Source organism: Solanum tuberosum, unplaced genomic scaffold (assembly GCF_000226075.1).
Source record: "Solanum tuberosum cultivar DM 1-3 516 R44 unplaced genomic scaffold, SolTub_3.0 scf00589, whole genome shotgun sequence".
NCBI classification, from domain to species: Eukaryota; Viridiplantae; Streptophyta; class Magnoliopsida; order Solanales; family Solanaceae; genus Solanum; species Solanum tuberosum.
In genome coordinates, this window is record NW_006239511.1 from 30,354 (window position 1) to 52,060 (window position 21,707).

Genomic DNA, 21,707 nt, shown 5'->3' on the forward strand with positions numbered 1-21,707 from the left:
ATACAATCCTATTAGAATAGGAATAGGTTTATACAATCCTATTTAGAATATGAATAGAAATAGAAATAAAAACAGGAATAGTAAATAGTATCCTACTTGGTAAAGGATTGTATTCTAGTGTCTATAAATAGGATCTCAATGTAATAATGTAGACACAACAACGATTCAATAATATTATTTTCCTATATTTCTCACAAATTGTAATACCATTATCTGCAGGCTCAAGGATTCCCAAGGACATTGATGGGTTTCAATCAACATTATGCAAATTTTGCAGTCTTATTGTTATGATTCCAGGTTTTTGATCTGTTCCTCTTCAATTCTTCTATTTTGCTTGTCCTTCGTTATGTCTTTGTGTCTTGTCATCTTGGAACTTAGCACAGCATGTTGTAAGCAAGACATAGTAATATCAACTGCTTGGGAATTGCCACCTGGTGAACCTGTAGTGTGAAGAGTTAATTTGAACAAACTGCATATAGATATATGTAGTGGGCTAGAACAAATCAGAACAAGTCTGAAATTTTCCGAAATCCCAATGACCATGGTCTAAAATGCTCTAATAAAGTAGGAAACCTCTAGAGGAGGAAGTGTTTAGTCCTGGTATAGAAAACCAGATCTGATACAATATGAATCGAAGCTTGATTCATTTGATTGATATCTCCAAATTCTAACTTTTGATCAACTGTTTGATCCAAATTAGTTGGCAAGTTTCCCGCAACCATTGCCTGATTTTATTTTTTCTGCACTAGCTTGAGAAACTACATTCTATTTCTTGTTCTTCTAAAATATCAAATTACCTCCTACTAGAACACAATATCCAAACGTAGATCGTCTATAAGAAGGTTATCCTGCCCATCCACGTCTATGTATCCTATGATCTGAGCATGACTTTGATCCTCAAAAGGTAGTCCTTTTTCATATAGAAGAAATATGAACAATTACATTCCAATGACTAGCACTTGGACAGTCCATAAATAGACTTATAACACTTAGATGATTAACAATGTCAGGTCCAGTCACTACAAGGTAGTTCAGCATACTAACCAGTCACCTATATCTTTCAGGATCACTAAGGGGCTCCCCTATCTTGGCAGAAGCTTAGCATTTGGGTCCATAAGAGTGTGAATTGAGCAAGAGCCCTTCCATATGGGACTGTCTACAGCCTGCTATTCCCGTCTCCTCAAGAATGTCTAGGACATATTCTGTTGTGAATTGACAATACCTGACTTAGACAGAGCAAACTCAATACCTAGAAAATACTTCAATCCAGGAGACCCTTAGTTTGGAAGTTCTGAAAGAGATATTGCTTCAATCCAGTGATACCATCTTGATCATTGCCAATAATGACTATATCAAACATAACCCACTAAGTTGATTCAAAGACTTAGAGAAGAATACCCTATAAAACACATAATGATCAGTTGCACATTCATGCCAACTCCTGCATAATTGTGATGAACTTACCAAATCAGGCTTGAGGAGACTGTTTTAGACGAGAAAGTGATCGTCGCAATAAGTGAACAAGGCAACTGAACTCCCCTGAGCGACGAAGTCAGGTGGTTTCTCTATATAAACCTCAATCCTCAAGATCATCATGGAGAAAAACATTCTTAATGTCCAACTAAATAAGGAGGTCAATGACAAATATCACCATGGATGGTAAAAAGATGAAAATATATTATTTTTGCACGGGTGAGAAAGTATCATTGTAATCAAAGCCCAAATATCTGAATGTAATCTTTGGTCACAAGGCAAGTCTTAAGTCTATCTGTTTGATCACCTGGACTATTTGACTATATAAACCTGCGGACAACCAATTCAAATTCACCCGGATGAGAAACAAGATCCCAAGTACTATTATTGGGTAAAGCAGATATCTCCTCATTAGTACAAGTTGAAATCCAGGGTGAGAGACTGTTTTACCTGTAGACATGAGGATTAAAACATAGGTTAAACATGGCACAAAGACATAATGAGCTGATGAGAGCCAATGACAACTCAAACATGTATAAAGGGGGTTGAGGTTACGAGTGGATCAAATACTTCTCCAAAGTTCAAAGAGTCGACTATGAGAAGAGTCTGTAGAAGTTGAAGGATCTGATACAGGACGTGAATCATTTGGATCTGATGTTACATGCTCACATCAAGAGTAGTGAAGTTGTAGATGATGGACTGTGGGCGGTGAACTATAGATGGTTGAATTGTGAGACAAGATGAAGGAAAGATAATGACAGAATTCCCCAAACATGGAGCTGGTAACACCTAAAAAATGTTTAGGTTGTCAGAAGAGGAGAGTTGAGTATGGTTGCATTCAACAATGTGAAATCAACATACATAAGGTACCACTGGACGTCAAGTGAGTAATGTCACTATACATTTTGCACACTTGAGTAACCTAAAATGTGCACTTAAGAACATGATTGGCTGACTTGTCTTTTCTCGGAGTGAAGTTATTGACCAAACACACACTTCCAAACACATGAGGTGGAAGAGAGAACAAGATGAATAGCGAAACAAAACAGCATATGGAACTTGATTTAGAGATACCTGAGAAAAGTATACAATTAATAAGATAATAAGATTTGAGAACTGTATCCCCAAAAATGTAATGTAACATGAGATTGTATGAGTAGTATGCGAGCAGTCTCAATAAGATGCCTATTCCTCCTCTCAGTTGTCCCACTTTGTTGAGATGTATAAGGGTAAAATGTTTGATTAATGATCCCATGAGAGTTCATAGAACTACTAAACGGAGAAGATAAATATTCTGAAACATCCAATTTTACAGCACTAATTTGAGACAGAATTATTATCTATTTTTGTATCACCCATAGTTTGAACAAGTAATGATCCTTGGTGTCAAAAATTGAGCACGGATATTCAGAAATAAACAATAACCTTCCTGAGATAGAATCTGCCTGATCTAGCCGGAAAAATTATGCCTGAACGGCTGGACCAAATCTTCTAGAACTTGGATTGGAAGGGTCGGAATAGGTTTTCGACCTGAGATCTGAAAAATATTTCTGGGAGAAGTCGTTGGAAAGCTAGTTGTTGGGTCAGAACCCTAATTTTGGTGATCGGTAAAAAATAAATATCGGTAGGTATGTACTCCGAACAAGCCTTTGAACTGAGAGATGGAAAAAAAATCGGAAAAATTTGTTAGAGAAGTAGATCTCACATTAAAAGTAGCTGCCACTCCGGAACCCTAATTATGGTAGCCAAAATAAATCAAAGCTGGTAGGAATAGGCTCGGAATGTTCCAGCAACCCAATGGAGAAAAAAACAATTCCAAAAGGAACTGATCGGAAGGAGATTGTGATGCAGACAGCCAACCAAGAAAGAGAAAACTTGACCTCTTTGATAAATACGGAACCCTAGTGCTGTGAGGGAGATAACTCACCTCAAAAAGGCAACAATGGCTCTGATATCATGTAAAGAAATGAATCTTGAAATTAACTCAACCTCAAAAGCTAGCTGATGAGGGGAGGATTGCGCAAGGCTATAAGGAGACCACTCATCCCTTTTTAACTCAATGTGGGACTCTTCAACACCCACCTCACATCCAAGGCAGGACATCTGGAGCGTGGAAACTTTTATATGGGGGTGCAACATCGGTAACAGTAATTGGGATAGACCAGAGCACCATGAAGATTTAAAGAAGAAGAAAAGGCTTCTTTGTATTTCTTTATGAATATACAACCCATGAGAATGGGTTTTTATACCATGAGTGCTAAGACTAAATAAGGAAAGACAATATCACATAATCAATTACATTCAATACACTATCATGCTACTCCTGTAATTAACCTATTAGTATCAATCAACATTTTCTCACCAATGCTCAGATATCATGTTAGAAAAATAAGACAAGAAAGGAAGAATTGAGTGACAAGTCAGCTTAATTATTCCTTCAAGCTATTGTAATTCAAATAGTGAATGTACAAGTGCCAAAACAGGAAAGAATCAATCTAATTAATTGGACTATTCCTAATTGATTAACGATATTGTTTACAATATTCTTAATAGTGAGGGTCTAGTGTCTTGTGTAAAGTGAGACTAGAGAGTACTACTAGATCGGATGGTCACTGAAACTCATTGATGGAGAAGGCAAAAGTTGTGGAGTTAGATCATGAAATGTCTCTTGGTAACTCTGAAATGGAAATATAGAGCTTTTAATGTGATGAAGATAGTTTTCAATCAGTTATGGTTCTATATTTTGTAGAAATTATGCTGCCAGTCATGGAGTTGTTGAACTCTTTGAGATGAACGTGTTCCTTTTTTACTCATCTTTATAAGTACTTGCATAAGATTGGCCACAGTTGGTATCCAATTTGCTTTGCTCATCTTTATAAGCATTTTTATAAGATTGGCCACAGTTGGTATCTAATTTGGATATATATTTGGCATTGGGAACAAATAATTTGATAATGCGTAAGGTCCTAGAATGTTGTCAAAGAACTGCATAAAGTGAATTTTCTTTTTTGATAAGAATTAATCGATTTTCTGCTGAAGTTTATGGAAAAGTAAATTGAGTTAGGACATCTTCCTAGCTAATAATTAATATAAGCAAAAAGATATTGATACAAGTGTGCTAAGATGTTTAGATGTCAAAAAGTTTCGATAGAAGATCAAGTTATACTTCCAATGAGCTTTATGGCACTGCCTTATCTCCTGGATTTTCATTCTAGGTAACATTGAGCGAGGAGTCACTAGCATCCCCAGGAATATGTTTTCCATCCTCAGCTCCTTGTCATGGTGAGACATCCTTATATCTTCTTTTATCATTTCCCTTCCATTCTCTATTAATGTTCTATTGTTGGGTTATAGGATGCTGCCAAGTATGAAGGCAAAGGTGTTATGTGCACTCATCTTAACAGTTGCTGCATTGTCCCAGAATAATCTCCTGTACCATGCAATACATGATGAGGTATTCCTGCTGTTATATAATTATGAACTTGGTTGTACATTACATCAATTTTCAGATGTATAGTATTCCATGCAAGGAAACAATTAGTATGTGGTTAAACTTTTAGAAGGATATCATTTGTGCTAAAGCAATTAAAGATGATTTATGTAGGTAACCTTCCTGCAGTTATTATTAGTCCCTAGCAGATTTAGTCTTGGAAATATTGAGGTTTGGAGTGTTATATATATTCTCAAGACAGGGAACATTTCCCTAAAGATGCTCTGCATCATCAACTTTCAGTATCTACTCCGATATGCTCAGGTCCTTTCTGATTAAGTATGTAAATCAAGCACGTTGATATCCTGTTATCCAGCTTAGCAGACAGGATGGCTATTCTCCTTCTCTTGGAAATATTACTTTTTATAGCAGCCACATCTAACATTTACACTAGTGATGATTAGAGATGAATTTGATCCAAGGCATAGGTGTCACTGCTGTGAATGCATCAGCTGTAGCCAAGTAGGAAAACATTATATTCCTGCTAAAGTCAGCTTATTAAGAATGAGATAGTTTGAATGAAATGATTCATTCCCGTCATCTGGATGAGCTAGCTCTTCGTACATTAGATACTTTTACTATGGGAAGACAGTTTAGGAGATTCACATGCGAGGAGAATCCTATGGGAAGAAAGTGATTTGGGTGAAGTATGGATGTGAGTTGTGACTGATATGAATGTTAAGGAGGTGACAACTACTTATGGGGACGGCAAATGGATTATGAAGGGTATTTGATCTTTTCAAAGCGTATTGGATTCTATGTGAGAACTGTAAACTGAATACGGTTCTGGCTTGATGTATCTTATGGTGACACCACATCTAAAGAAGGCTTCCCAAATTTATTCTGTTATGAGTGACAAGATCATGGTGCGGAGGTCCATAAAAGTGGTGGTGTGCAGGTGTCTTGAGATTATTCTTGTAAGACCCTTACAGGGTTGGGAATTTGAAGAGGTAAAACATTCTCCCAGAGGTTATACATCCCTCTTCCCACACAGTTCAGAGAGGATGATTTTCAGATTTTGGAAGGGTGATCTAGTAAATACTTCACAGTGAAGTCATACTATCATGTTCAGTTCTGTTCAATGTGTAGAAGCAATAACCGATTGGAAATCATTATGAAGATCTAGAGCTTCAAGGATGGTGGAGTTTTCTATGTCATATGCAGTATAGGATGCTATTTTGGCATTAGACAATCTAAAGAAAAAAATGTAGTATCATTAATGTTGTTAATGCAACAACAGGAGATCGCAGCAACACCTGCTTTTACATTGTAGGTTTCTTTGGATTTGATATTTTATGCTTAAATCAAGTACACTGTTTCTGAGAACTGTGGCGAGGTTAGGAGCTAGCAGAAAGATGTTATGTGGGAGGGGGGGGGGGGGGGGAAATATTCAATTCTTTAGATCCACTTGTGGGAATGAAATTATACAGGGTTTGTTACATTTTCTATTGTTGTATTAAGACTTGAACACTAAATAATTAAGATTGTTTATTTTACAAAAACATTTAAAAATAAGTTAATATAAAATTTAATAAAATACCAAATCAATCTAACGCTAAATCAATAAAATATTTTTAAAAAATCATAAGATGGTTGGTGGTAGTGCTGGCTAGCGGTGGTGGTTGTGGGTGTCAATTAAGGATGGTGTTGGCTACTGGAGGTGTTGAGGGTAAGAGCTAGTGGTGGCAGGAAGTGGTGGTTAATGGTGATAGTTGGTGACGGTGGATGATAGTGATAGCTAATGATGGTTGCGGATGATTATGTTGGCTGTCTTATATATAATGGTGGCGGATAGTGGTGATTGTCTAACAGTGATAGTAGTTGATTGTAGTAATTGGCAATCTGGTCGCAGTGGTGGTTGTGGGGGGGGGGGGGGGGGGTGGAGAATATTCAATTCTCAAGCTTGTATCTGGTGGAGAAATTTGTGAGGAAAGGAACAAGGGATGTTTTTTGAAGATAGTATAGTACAGAAATTGAAAATGAAATGTCTAGCTCTTTTTACTTCTGGTGTAGAGGGATGTATTTAGAAGATCATGTTCCTATTTTTGATCTCTTAGATTCCTTACGAGATGACAAGGAATACGAGTTCTCCATATGTGCTCACTTTTGTATGTAAGGTTGACTCCCAGTTTTGAGGAGCCAATCTTATGTCAATAAATTATCATGTTTGTTGTGTTTGACATCTATAAACAAGTGTCTTGTATACATCAGGTCATCACTCTTCTCTTCTCTTATTTTCTCACCGAGATAGTTCTAAAAGTTTGCTTTCTACGGCAATATCTTGGGCACCCCTTACAGCGGGTGTGTAGGATGAATGGTGCACGAGTATACTGTATAACTTGATAAAAACAAGGTGTGTATGACATTTCATCATGTAAGATCGTCCTACATGCAACCATTTTATTTATGGGTGGAATGAGAAACTATACATGTGGGCATTTCATTTACTGGAAGAAATGCCTGTTATAAATATATTTTTTCTTTTGAGAAAGGTCAGATTGGCAGTTACAATTATTGTTATGGGCATAACAACTTGCAGTTTCTGGTACTATGTTAATAAATGGTGGATACGTGAAAGATTATCCTAAAAAAGGAACCGCCTTCATTCTCTTACTAGTTTTTCATTCCCTTGATTGGATATCTATATATTTTTCATCTTTCTTTCGCAAGTGTCCTAGTGCTTTAGCCTCTCAATATTGATTTATCATGCATCCAGGTTATGGGCAATGACTCTTTGTTCTATTGTGATCAACAATATCTGCAAGAGCTTTTTTCATTTTCTACTGTTCTTCTTCAGAGCTTAATCGATACTGTTTTACAAGAACCAATACAGGTAACACCTTGCTTATCCTTTGCTCTTCCATGAAAGATAAAAGAATTAGGGGCCCGTTATTAAGCTAAATCTGAATACTGTCTTTGAAGGCTGCCCGAGGAAATCTCGCACTTGATGCTTGCAATGCTGTTGCATCTTCTTTTGAAGTAAGTCACAGTTCTTTGTGTGCTTTTTTCCTGAAATCATTGACTGAAGGACCTGTCATCCTGGTTGGTATATAAAACTGCACCTAATCTCCAAGACATTCAAGTTAGTACCAGTACCAATAACGAAAGAGAAAGCTTTTTTCAAATCTTCCTATCTCTTATGGATGGACGTTAAAATGTTGGATTGTTTGTAAGGTTTGATGCAAGTAAATAGTCAAAGTTCTGTTGTTTAATCCTAGAATGCTTGTTAAGTAGGTATGTCAAGGAGCATCAGAAATTTGCTCCAAGCTGGTCGAAACTGCCAAGCTATCTTTGAGCTCTAACAACAAATATCTTCAATCTACAATCAAGTTTCTCAACAACCGTGGATTTTTGCAAAGGGGAGAGTCGTAAAAAGCAGGAAAATAACATGTTCTGCAAAAGTGGTGTAGCTTACTTTGTCACTGTAGTCATATTTTGTTCTTAAGTTAAGCATCTATCATTTTTTTTCCTTCATCAAGTTGATATCTATCATAATTTAAATTTCTCCGGTGTTCGAGAGTAGGTTTTTATGTCTAGTGTTTCTTCATTTCGATTTTCTACTTAGATTTATTCACTTCGACGATCGTGTATTCTATAGTTTGCCTGGGAAAGTTCATTGATTTGTTTGTGTTGTCAATCAGTTTTAATTCTTTGGAAACCAATATGTATTTGGATTTACTGTTGTTAAAAGGAAATTACTTTTTGTCAAATTTTACTTCACTTGCCCAACTGGAGAAAAACATCAACTCGGCAAAATGAACCAAGTGTGTGAACGCCGTCTGTTTAGATGTTTTTTTTATAAAATAAAATAGAGTAAACCTTCAAAAAGATAGAAACAACTTTTTTTTTTGTTGTTTTGCAAAAGTTTAAAGTTTCTTACAGATTATTTGGAAATTTCCGAAGAAATGGTAGCGCCTTTGGTACGAAGGAGAATATTTGACATGGTTTTAAATTAAAGATGTAACATATATCAAAAAATATCCTTTAACTTGGTAGTCTTGAACTAAATATAATAAAAATGATCAATTTAAAACAAAATTGTATGAAAAGTAGACTTACATAGTATAACCCTTAACCCTTTTTTTCCGCTAATTGCTCGAAAGATTAAATCAACGGATATCGCGAGCTCTTTACCCTCAAATTCATGTGGCCGTAAAATGCTATCCTCAATCAAGCAACATTCTTTTTCTCTTGACATGGAAGAGGGAAGAGACCTTTCTTAGACGGGCTTGGGACCTATGAATATTTTTCAACAATACATTGCACATTTCATCTCTAATAATAGATCCATAGTTTTTTTTTTTAAAAAAAAGACTTGGTGATTGTTCCAAAAAATATGGTAGAGTTAAGACAGTTATGTATGAGTTATACTCAATGCTAGATGGAGGAGCACATAATAGATCGATATGAACATAATGAATTGCCACGTAACATAACCAATAATTGTTGTATGGATGAATCTGAAACACAAGTGAATTCCAATCAGGGTTATCAGTACAGTTCTAAAAAAGGGTTTTGCTTCAAATCAAGAAGACAAATACAAGAGTCACTGCATAACATGAAACCAAAATGCATAAAAACAGTTCAAGGTGTGAAATATATTCGAGCAATAAATTATCCCTCCTTGGGCATCATGTGAAAAAGTATAGAGTTCTGGAAAGTATGAATCAGGGAATTGTTACATATCTCTATTTGTATGTCTCAAGTATAGATGTTTGCAACTTGGTTAAATAATCAGGGACAAAAGCAATGTCAAAGGCCTCAATAACTTTGACGAACGTTTATTTTCTGGTTTTTAGCTTGCGCAAACACTTGGGTATACCACAAAAAGTCAAATCAAAAGCCAGAGATGGTTGTATATCTTATCTTCAAACATCAAGGAGCAGGCGACGTGGATCCTCTACCACGTCTTTAATCCTTCTCAAAAAGTATACTGCCTCTCTTCCATCAATCAGCCTATGATCATATGTCAGCGCAATGTACATCATTGGTCTTGAGACAATGTCGCCTCCAACAACCATTGGGCGATTCACTATTGAATGCATTCCCAAGATAGCAGACTACAAAGTCAAGCAACAAACATCAATCGTCAGATAGCTCTACTGGGAAATTTCAAAGTTCAAGCCATGTTGTCTCAATAAGGACAAGTACCTGAGGAGGATTTATGATGGGGGTACTTAGAAGACTTCCATACACACCACCATTGGATATTGTAAACGATCCTCCAGCCATTTCATCAATAGAGATGGTTCCATTAGTTGCCTTCTTAGCAAGCTCGTTTATTGTCTTTTCTATCTCAGCAAAATTCATTCGGTCAACGTCGCGGAGAACAGGGACAACCAGACCCTGAACAATTGGAAAAGGAAAGTTGAACATTGGCAAATAAACACAAAGAGTAGGGTCTCAAAAGCAGGTAGAAGGACAAATTCGAGCCATCAGATTACAGGTTGTCTATAAACTGTCAATTTAATTCAAAATATTGAGTCAAAGAGAGGGGTGCTCATGCCTTTGGGGTGCCAACAGCTATACTGATGTCTACATAGTCCCGATATATGATGTCATCACCGTCAATAACTGCATTAACTATAGGTTGATTCTGGAGTGCACTAACTGCTGCCTGAAATTTAGTATTAAGATCTTTTCCATTGTAGTTAGTCAACAAAAATATATTAAAAATATTATCAACATGGATGCTTTTCATACCTTCACAAATCCAGACATGAGTCCTAACTTCACACCGTGCTTTTCAACAAACGTGTCTTTGTACTCAGATCGGAGCTTCATCAAATTTGTCCTTCAATAAGAAAGATGGAAGAAAGTGAATACAACTTACTTATATAATGAGTGTGTAGCTTCACTTCATGGGGTATGACAAATGGCTCCTACATCTATAATGTATCAGAAGAACAGAAACAGTCTGCTTACAGGATATTAACTTGAGAAAGATGCTTAAGTTATAACCTCAAATGTCACTAGCTACAAAAAAATATCACCAAAAAGAAAGAAGTACTAAGATTTGGACCTTCTAAATCACTCAAGTAAACCAGTTTTACTCATCTAAAAAACCTGTTACATCATATATGGACCCTTCCATTTTCATTGGTGTACCCATGTCAAACGGGTGTGATATGAGCATGGTTTTTCATGTGGATTCTTCAAAATACAAAGTTGGCAAAAATTAACACATCAGTACCGGACACATACTGAATATGTACCCTTACATAAATCCATGCAACATAGATCAAGTTGTCAGAGGACTTGGTTATCTTTCTGATAACAGTAGGGTTAAGCAACAACATATGACAAAGAAACTCACAAATTTGTTTATCAAATAACAATCCAAACTTACATATCAACTTCATTGAATGTAGTCAACAATGCGAATGTGTTCTGAGAATCTTTCAATCGAGTGGCAACTCTTTTCCTGAGCCTAGTCATGGGAACCTATCATCATGAGGGATTCAGATGTTGCTACTCAGTAATTGAGACAGATGCTCAAATGAATAGTGTCGTGACAAGAAGCTTTCAAAAGTCTAAGAGACTTACTCGTCTTTCCCGTTCTTTAGGTGGAAGTTGGGGTTCTGTAGCAGACCGTTTAGGAGGCGGTGAAGTTCCCTTAGACTTCTCCTTCACAGGAGCTGTCTCAACTTTGGGTTTCATCTCTTCCTCCTTTTTCTCTTGAATGGGAGAAGTTGGCTTCAGAGCTTCTTTTTCAGATGGCTTCTCAGACGGAGCAACATGATCTACACTCTCCACACCCTCACCAGATTTTGAAATGATAGCAACCTTGAAGCCTGGTTCCACAGTGTCTCCTTCCTTAGCTACAAACTATCAATGTTCAAAAGCAAATGCAAAATCCATTGATATCAAAATAACAAATAAATAAGAAACCTGGGGAAGAAAATGAAGAGTTCCAGTATTAAAACGATATTCTACCTTTTGGATTACACCGGCTTCAGGACTGGTTACATCAATTGTTACCTGGATGACATGTAAGCCATTAACCTCCACAGAAACCCATAAAAAAAAATTGGAGTTAATTAGTTAAACATGTTCAAATACCTTATCTGTTTCAATCTGAGCAATTGGCTCATCAACTTCTACTTTGTCACCAGGATCTGCACAAAAAGAATTGAGATTAATATAACCAAGTTATAAAAAAAATAAAAATTGTGGACACAATAACAAAAAACATACTCTTCAGCAATTTAGCCAGTGTGCCGTCGCTTATGGATTCGCCCATATAAGGAACAACAGCTTCGACCAGATCACCTTTGGCAGAAATACAAATGAGGCAAAAGAAAGGCACAAAATGTTAGTAATTGTATTACATTGCAGAGACAATTGAGCACAGTAGGACACGGCAATTTAAGCAATTTCTGAACTATTAATAAAATTGTCAGTCATCTCACTGATGGTCATTCATTCAACAATTGAGAGACAACTACTTGTGCACACAATGAATACATGGGTTAAAAGTGTCTATAATGAACTTGCTAGACATAACACTGGTAGTCATCATTAAACTCCATTATTGCAGTACAAGTATAGCTGATCCCTCCACTTTGGATTAACGTATTTCAAAATATCCATCAGCTGAATTCATGTACTAATAATGAAAATAGAAGGGTAAACGTCCTAATGTTCCTGTGTATTCATATTTAATCCCAACCAAGCCCAATAGAAGAACTAAAAGGGATAGCACTGAAGGGAAGACTAGAAATGGAAACAGGAAGATGAATAAGAGTAAACATCCAACCAATCCATCATTTCACAACATATGGAGTATAAATCAATTTTAAATTTTAAATGAATACATAACTTCACCCCCATTCCAAGTAGCTATCTCTGTATGTTTAGATAGATTATGCAAATTAATCATTCAATCTTAAATAGGAATTTGCAGATTATCGCGACTAACATGTTAAAAGTTAGAGATCACAATGGAAATAACAAAAGAACTAATATCTCAATACTAAAACAGAAAAGGAAACGGTATCTTCTCAAAGATTATGAATAGGTAATAATCATTTCAGGTGACAAAAACTAGAGAAGACATTTTAATTTTAAATAGCTACATGTTGTACATTAGCAGATGCAGCATTAATAAAAAGATTCAAGACAAGGTTAATCACTATTATAGAAGATATACCACTATTTGAACAAAAAGGCCTGATGCAAATCTGTTGTGATAGACTTGAGTGAAGATTACCCACAGATTCCCTGCAGACAGCAAAATAATTCATGTGGACCAACAAAAAAGGAGAGTCAAAAAAAGTAGAAGCAGCAAAATGCAACATAATCATCAATTTCGCTTGCTCTTTACTCACTAACATCCACCAAAGAAAGAATTACATCATAACAGGGTACAGCTTAAGAAAGCGTGCACATACTTCAAGGCGTATTATCTCATCTTTTGTTATACAGTTGGTGATGAAAATGGGAGAATAATAGTCGAAAATGATTTCAGTTATTTTACTGCATATCCAGCATTTTATTCTGTTTTCCTTTCTTTAAACTACAATTTAAGAATGACTTGAAGGGTATAAAAGTGAAATATCTTTGTGGTCAGTTCTGCATTATTGATACAGGTCAACTGCTGCAATAATAGATAATATATGTACAGATACACACACTAAAGCAGATTAATATTGCTTTTTAAGATCCACTTCTTTTATTGTTTCAAGATCAACTTTTTTTGTTTTTTGGGTACAAAGACTTCTTTGGGCATACAAAGTTATCAGATCTATGATCATAAAACTCCCTTACTCTCAGTTTGTAATTGTATGATGAAGTCCCACCCCTATGGCCATCCCGAAAATCCCAACACAATAAAATCATTCACAACTTTTCCAATAGTAAAGTTCAATTTAGTTAAGATACAAATCTAGATCATGATATGATCTTCTCCTTATCAATCTCCAAGTCTTCAAAAATTAATATATTCTTCTAACAACAATGTGAAAATGCAAGTCATTTTACTAATCTATAGGCAATCAAATTATGTTTGTTTGTTTGTATTCTTATCAACATTCAATATTGGGTCATGCATAGCATTACTATACATTCCCTATTCATGGGGTTGATTATTTCTCAACACCAGTATAGCTTACAATGTGTTTGGAAGCCCTCCACCATTGTATAGTTATTATAGTATAAAACAGGAAGTAGGGAGTGTTCTACTTAGATCATGTATAGAAACATGTAGATCTTATTTTCTTTAGGGCCCATGAAAATGCTGTCCTTCTCAAGGCTTATTTGTTTGCACTATGATTCAGACCTAGGTCATTAAGTGCATTTGTTTTCATTAAGATTTAAGCACTTAATTGATCTGAATAGGTCTTATTCATCAAACAAAGTCTTAATATCATTAAGAGGTATTCTTGTGTGGATAATATTCACCACTCTATTCACAATCACCAGCCATCACTTCTAACCATATATTTGTCATTACAACCACCACCACCACTACCGTCATCAGCCATCTCTACTACAACCATCGCTGCCAACTACTACTATCAGCCGCTACCACCTCATCATTAAAATTATATCCATTATGACTACCATCATCATCATTGTCGTTGTCGCCACCGCTACCTCCAATACCACTACCACCAGTAGTCAATCTCTACCACCATCACAACTAGCATCACTGCCAAGTACCACCACCACCGTCATTGTCACCGTTGTTGTCACCTATTCCACCACTATCAGCCACTACCACCACCACAGTCAATCCCTACTACCAACCACTTCCACCATCACAACTATCAGTGCCACCAACTACTACCAACACATCATCAACCACCACACATTCTTCCGCCACCAACATTAACACCGCTAACTACTAACATCAACCAACTTCACCATCACAACCACCACCACCACTACCAATCATGACAATCACTGTAACACCAACGACATTCACTATCACAACTTTCACCACCACTATTACTAGTCACCAATACCAACCATTACCACCACCACTATCACTACAAACCATCTTCACCATCACTAGCGAACATAAATGTTTCATTTTTATATCAAATAATGATTTTTTTTATTTTACAAAATAAATAAATTATGCATATTCAGATGTTAGAAAATAAACAATCTTAATCATTTAGTGTTTAGATCTAGAGACAAAATTTTAATCATTTAGATTAAGACGTCTTAAACCTAATGTAAACAAGTGAGGCCTCGAACTGCCTCAGCTCTTGATTTCTCATTTATGTACAGGAAGACACATAGGCAGCCACCAAAAACAAGGTCTGGTCTTCTAGTAAAGTATAATGACAAAAAACAATGATCAAGTTGTATACTAACAACAATACTAAGATATGCAAAGATTAAAAAGACAATTGTTAGTTTCACCTCAAACATAGAACTAAAGCATGGTTGTCCTATGAGGAAAATGGGAACGCTAATTGGAGGAAACATATGGTGCATTTTTTCATGCTATACACCTTTACAAAGCAGGTCTCTTAGTAATGAAAATGGTTACTAACCTTTCTGGCCTCAAGTTCACTGAGCATCCTGTATCACAAATTAGGAGTTAATAACAATAGCAACATGAGATGAATATATTGAATTTTGTGATTGAGCCACCACAATTACCAGGTAAAACAAGATGACTGAAATGCCGAGCATGACCGCATTGTCTAGGAAGAAGTAATATCTGTTGACATGTGAAAAGTATGTTATGCCTTAAATCTCAAATAGAACAAAGTATACAAGCAAAAGGAAGGAGCATAGCCAGTCCAATATATGAGACTGGAATTCCAAAAGACAAATAGCATCCCGGAATTAGAGGACAAAAAAATATATATATTGCCTGGATAACTATCAGATGGTTTATCTCAAAACATCATATCATGAATTCTGGAAACTACCTAATTTAAAACACAATCATAGCCGAAAGCTAGAAATATCACAGTAGATACGAGAAGTAGAAGGAAAAAAGACATGGTAACGTAAACTGCAGGTGAGGTCTAAGGACTGACATCATACAGTTCCAAACCAATTTACCTAATTAGCAAAACAACCTAAAAACCTACTAAGTTAAAGGAAATCAATTTGATGAACAGTACTCCATGTTTGGATAACCTGATATTCTTTATCAAAACAATGTTGTCATTTCATTGACCAAGATAGACTATTGACAAACGATCATCAAGTACTTAAACCCGATAGCTCAATAATTAACATCTTTTTCGATAACCATAATGTCCGACCCAGCTTGCACGCATCTCGACTAATTCCATATGATACTTTCCACCTCCCACCAGCAATAAGTATACTAGTAATAAGTATTAGGTAACTCTGTCCACCAAGTCTACGACAGATGACCTCCAAGACTTCCTTATAGATATAGATTTTCCATACTGCCAAGGAAGGAATACAGATAGAAAGAAACTGCCTCGTGTTTTTGTCTTGGCTGGGATTTGAACCTAAGATATCATGCTATTTAACCCACTTCATTGACCACTACGTCAGCTCTCCCTGTGGTAACATTTCTCCCACCTCTAGCTGGGATTTGAACCTAAGACATCATGTTGTTTAACCCACTTCATTGACCACTACGTCAGTTCTCCCTGTGGTAACATTTCTGACACCTCTAGCTTCGAATTTCAAAGGTGTAATTGTGTAAAGCATCATTACCTTGGGTGCTAGCTCAGTAATGTATAAAACTGACCAGATGTCACACCTCAAATTGCAAGAATTTCAGGTAAAAATGTACCATAATAGAATTTAACAAAAACTTGACCACCGAAAAACTGAAAATCAATAAGATAAGAAACATTTACATTTACATCCAGCTATAAATAGACATTACCTCTTCAGTTGCAGCAGATGAAATTCTAGATGTAGACACTGCAGGTCGAACTGCATACATAGATTTCCCTAAACCCTGCCCAAAAGAATAAACAGAAAAATCGCCATATTCATTTCATCAACTCATCATAAAGCTCCGAACAAAGTATACAACTTTAAAAACAAATCAGAAAACATACCGAAGCAGAAGCAACCTTGCGCCTTAAAACGCCCAGCATCGTAGATTTGGTCTATTAAACCTGTTAAAAAAAAAGTTTAGATGGTGGCGATAAAGTAGATCTCTTACAGAAAAATCAATACATAGGAGAAGAAGCTTTTGACCTAAAGAATCAATGGAGGAAGATCAATGGAGTAGGGTTTAGGAGAAAGGAAAGTCTTAAGGGAGAACAAGTTCGTACTGCCTACAGCAGCTTTGCTTTTTTATTCTTCTTATTATTCAGACTATTCTTTGCTTTTTGCCTTCCAGAAGGAGGTGAGGGAATAAACTAGAAATGTCAACTTGTCTCAAATTTGACCCTCAATTTTTTTTTAAAAATAAAAACAAGTTAGGTTAATACATTGTTTATTCTCAAAGTTTGTAATCAAATCAACTTTACTATTCTATTTTTCAGCATTTGTTAAATCGATCCAACAATCTACATTTTTTGTTATTCATTTTTCATCTTTGTCTCTAACAATAACAACTAGAGCATCGGCCCTATGAGTTGGTAGTCGGAAAATTGATGGTGAGTCTTTCAAAGAAAGAGCATGTCAAACTAGTCGAGACTTGTCGGTTAACTATTATAGGTAAATTTTATAATTAAACCTTCAATTGAAAAGATAAGATCTAATATTGGGAGAACTATGGCTATAAAAGGAGCTATCCAGATTAAGGTGTATAGTCTCATCATATTTTTATTGATTTTACTCTGGAAGAATATTATAGGAATATGTATAGCTTAAATTTTTTTATTTCGATCTATAGCATGCAAATGAAACTTCGATTTAATGAAACTTCTAAAATGGAGAGTTGATTTTAAGTCAGAGCTTGAGACTACTCTTGTCCTTGTTGGAGCTAACATCTAAAACATGTGGCTGTTAATTTTGTGTTGAAGTTTAGATCCAATTTGCACAACAAGCCCGATTCGCATCATTATGCTCAATAAAAGGAATGAGGGAAGCTAAAATCCAAAATATTGGAATTGGAAGGAAGGGAAAATTGGAAGATGAATCTTTTCGATCTGAGTCTACACCTTAGGTATGACTGCATCAAGATCACGAATGACCCCAGGTGGACTCTTGGTATTGACATGCTGCTAATGAATTGATCTGGCATTTTATGAAATATGAGCGGAATCTAAAATATGGTTAACTAAACATGTACTAAATATGAGTCTGAGCAAAATAATTCAAAAATCCATGAAACTGCATAACTAACGTCTAAATAAAGCATCAACTATCTAGAATGAGAAAAACAAGTATGTTGGGACATGACCTTTAGCTACCTTATAACAAATAATAGAACTAGCAACAAGTCTAACTACTAACTAATTCATGAAGTCCTCGAATGAGAAGGACGGACAAACTACTAATTGGAAAGCTGCAATCTATCTAGCCACGAGTCTAAGAACGAATGCTTAGGTTTTCTTTGAGACTTAATGGGTAAAAGAATACTCGTTGATAAAATCTTACATACTTGGAATGAAAATATCTGATGGAATTCTTGAGCTAAAGCTTGAAGATGCAGAACCTTAGTTTCTTGCTTAAGAAGAGTTTGATTGCATTGTCTGATAATTCTAAGTGTTTGGCATAGGGGGAGTGGTATTAGTCGCCCGTTCCCCCTAATCCCACTTAGAATAGAAAAAAATGACATATTATAGAAATTAAAAGAGGAGAAAGACCAAACTAATCTTAAAATAAAAATTGTCAAAACTTTCCACGAGAGTCACTTATTGTCTGTGAATGATTGACGGTCCGTAGATTCCATCCGTCGAATTCAGACTAAAATTTCAGCCTCTGAGTTCAATCCACGAGACTAATCTACAGTATGTGATTCCATCTATGGCCCGTAGACTGTGTCTGTGAAAGTGAACCAGTAGAAACAATAGTTCTGTTTTCTTGCACATCATTCCACGAGTCCAATTTACAATCCATAATCTGATCCACAACCCGTGGTTTGAACTTGTGAAACTCAAGTTAATTAAAAACCAAATTTCTGAAGTTGATCTACGAACACCATTTATGGTCCGTGGTACATTTTACAAATCCTAAAGTTTTGAAGTTAAAAATCTCTTAACCTCTCTTGATTTGTTAGGTACGATATGATCTGATTTTAAAATTCATAAGATATTACAAAGACTATCTCCCCAAACAAACTAGTTTAATTGACAGAATGAAATGATATTACTGAGTTGTTAAACCTTATTTTTATTGACTATATTTCTCATCACTTACATAATTTTCCAATTCCTCTTGTTCCAGAGCTTACTAATTAACTCCAAAAATATACTTTTATGTCTTTTCAATCATCCACCAACTATATTTTTATTGTCCCACCACATTATATCATTTTATCTCTACTCGACATCAACCTATGCAAGAATTGGCTTCTTGCTATTCAAGGCCTTCGCGCACCTAAGTAGCCAAGCTAAGTGAGCTTTCTTGTATTTGTGACGCTGCAATGCAAGACATTTGATTATTAGGTTAGATTCTCGTGAAGACCTTGTGATAGAATTTATTTAAATTAGTTTTTCTCTTTTTGATAAATCAAAATCTCTCCACACGAGATATTTACGAAAAATCTTAATAGCTTGTTGTCGATTTTCAACATTCATTTTAATGTCCTTGTGGTTTTAAATTAAAAATTAAGTGTATCAAAATATCTTTTAATATTGTGGTCTTAAATATGTCATATGAAAAGTTAAAATTAAAAAATTGTTGAAGAGAAAAAAAGACATTCTTCTCATATACAACAAATACAGTGGAAAATAAAAGGGAAAATTTCTCGAAGGACATGTTAAACACCAAATTTCTATTGATATTTCTCCAGATAACACATATTAAGAGTACTATATAACTTAGTTTATTAATTCCCATGAAAATGACAGAGAAAAAGAGAACTTGAATTTGCTTAAAAACCATTAATATAATCCATTTTTCTTTTATCAGCAAATAGACATTGCTAATATTGGTATATTATAAATTAAGTAGTTAAAAAAAACAAAAGCGGGGATAGCTCAGTTGGGAGAGCGTCAGACTGAAGATCTGAAGGTCACGTGTTCGATCCACGTTCACCTCATTTTATTTTTGGATTTTTTTTATTTGTTGAAACTTGAGTTGTACAATTTTCTCCATTATATTGTATTCTTCAATATTATTTATATGTAATCTAGCAAATTAAATTACTATGCGGGAGGAATGGGGTAGTGAGTGAGGGTTCAGAGTTGGGATGGTTAAGGGATGGGGAAGGAACAATGAACTTGAAATGTTATTTAAGAAATTTATTTTCCCTATTTCATTAAAAGGAAGTCATTTTCTTCATCTTTAAATAAATTTATTTTCTCAAAGAAAATATTGCCAAAATATTTTAACTAACTACGAACGAATGTGAAAAAATTGAAAAACATTTTAAGCTTCATGTTAACAATTCGATGAAGAAGATATGTAACTATAGTATAAATGAATCATCCCCACGTCATGAAATAAACTTCTTCTTCTTTTTTGCTTTACACTAGAAGAAATGAACCCCCAATACATAATCAATAGGCCAACCGCCAACATTATCAATGCACAACAAATATATTTATATATGTAAAAGCTTACTAAAATTTCAACTTATATTAAATTTCGAACCCATAAAATGAAAAGCATAATGAGTTCAATCTTCGATTCACCTCTAAACATGTTATCTTGAAAACTTGGCACATAGAGAAATTTGAGAAAATTGAATTCTAAAGCTCCGTTTCTGTTTGTTCTTCTTCTTGAAATTGATGTCCGTAGAGGACTTAGGATCACGCAAAACACAAACGTCTCCATTGCAGACGAATTTACTGGACTCTGAGTCTGGCGACTCAGAGAAACAGCTGCAAAAATTGAACAAAGCCATAGAAAAAACTAATGAAATATGTGTGTGTGTTCAATTATTTTTTTTGATGAAATAAGGGGTCTTATGGCACTATATATATAATAAATGTGTAGATAGGACATCCAAAAATATAATAATATTAATAATGTGAAAAATAAGTGCATTGAATTGTTCCAGCTTGTGTCTTGCAGTAATTTTCACTGCATTGAATTATTCCAGCTTGCTTCTTGCAATTTTCCTTGTAAAGGTTGGTATCTTAATTAGAGTCAATTAAAACAAGCTATGACTCTATGTGTGTGTTTTTGGTACATAGAAAGGAAAATGTATTTTATCATTTTTGGTAACTAGCCGAAAATATTACCTTAAAAATATTTTATATAATCTACGGAAATATTATAGCAGTAACGATGGAGGGTAGGGAGTGCGATATGTGGTACGACAGAGAGGAAAAATTAGTATGGAATATCATTTATGGAACTTATTTTCTCAACCTCTACTAAATAAGTAATTTTTTTCAAATATTTCTTTTAAAAGATATTTTTTCAAATTTCTGATCGATGAAATATGAAAAAAATCTGAAAATAACTTTACCAACCACAACCTATATATGTTTATCATGGCTGGAAGGTGATTTAGTGCACATTCTTTGTTGAAAAATTATGTGCCGTATGAAAGTTAAATATTAACAATTATAAGCGTACATTTAGTTTTGTACGTCCTTAATATGAGAAAAATTGTGTACTTATCGTCAAGTTTCTGGTTCTGCCATATGCGTCCATACCAACATCATTAATAATTGGAACTATTCACGTGTGAAATGAATGTGCTATTTTCTCCAAAATCCAA

At 35.2% G+C, this 21,707-nt stretch overlaps 2 protein-coding genes and 1 non-coding gene across 6 annotated transcripts in view; 2 read left to right on the top strand and 1 right to left on the bottom strand.

The window, feature by feature from the left end:
- Positions 1-8,600, top strand: part of LOC102602146 (UPF0505 protein C16orf62 homolog) — a 38,875-nt gene extending 30,275 nt beyond the window's left edge. For 2 of the 4 annotated variants that reach the window (XM_006365886.2, XM_006365887.2), the window contains exons 18-23: positions 220-297; positions 4,689-4,755; positions 4,828-4,927; positions 7,680-7,796; positions 7,886-7,942; positions 8,198-8,600. In XM_006365886.2, the coding sequence (XP_006365948.1) occupies positions 220-297; positions 4,689-4,755; positions 4,828-4,927; positions 7,680-7,796; positions 7,886-7,942; positions 8,198-8,335 (557 nt within the window). In that variant the 3' untranslated portion in view covers positions 8,336-8,600. The other 2 variants (XM_006365888.2, XM_015304666.1) reach the window with 2 other exon arrangements.
- Positions 8,601-9,467: 867 nt separating this feature from the next.
- On the bottom strand, positions 9,468-17,259 carry LOC102602931 (dihydrolipoyllysine-residue succinyltransferase component of 2-oxoglutarate dehydrogenase complex 1, mitochondrial-like). The gene is made up of 15 exons (XM_006365889.1): positions 17,120-17,259; positions 16,978-17,037; positions 16,800-16,874; positions 15,581-15,641; positions 15,472-15,499; positions 13,116-13,186; positions 12,161-12,235; positions 12,026-12,081; positions 11,900-11,944; positions 11,510-11,791; positions 11,313-11,407; positions 10,667-10,757; positions 10,470-10,580; positions 10,115-10,309; positions 9,468-10,023 (listed from the first exon to the last, which is right to left on the bottom strand). Exons 2-15 carry the CDS (start codon positions 17,014-17,016, stop codon positions 9,832-9,834), a joined length of 1,416 nt encoding a protein of 471 aa, XP_006365951.1. The 5' UTR covers positions 17,017-17,037; positions 17,120-17,259; the 3' UTR covers positions 9,468-9,831.
- A 2,743-nt stretch (positions 17,260-20,002) lies between these two features.
- TRNAF-GAA (transfer RNA phenylalanine (anticodon GAA)) lies at positions 20,003-20,075 on the top strand. The gene has a single exon. It is a non-coding gene; the product is annotated as a tRNA-Phe (tRNA).
- Positions 20,076-21,707: the final 1,632 nt, after the last annotated feature.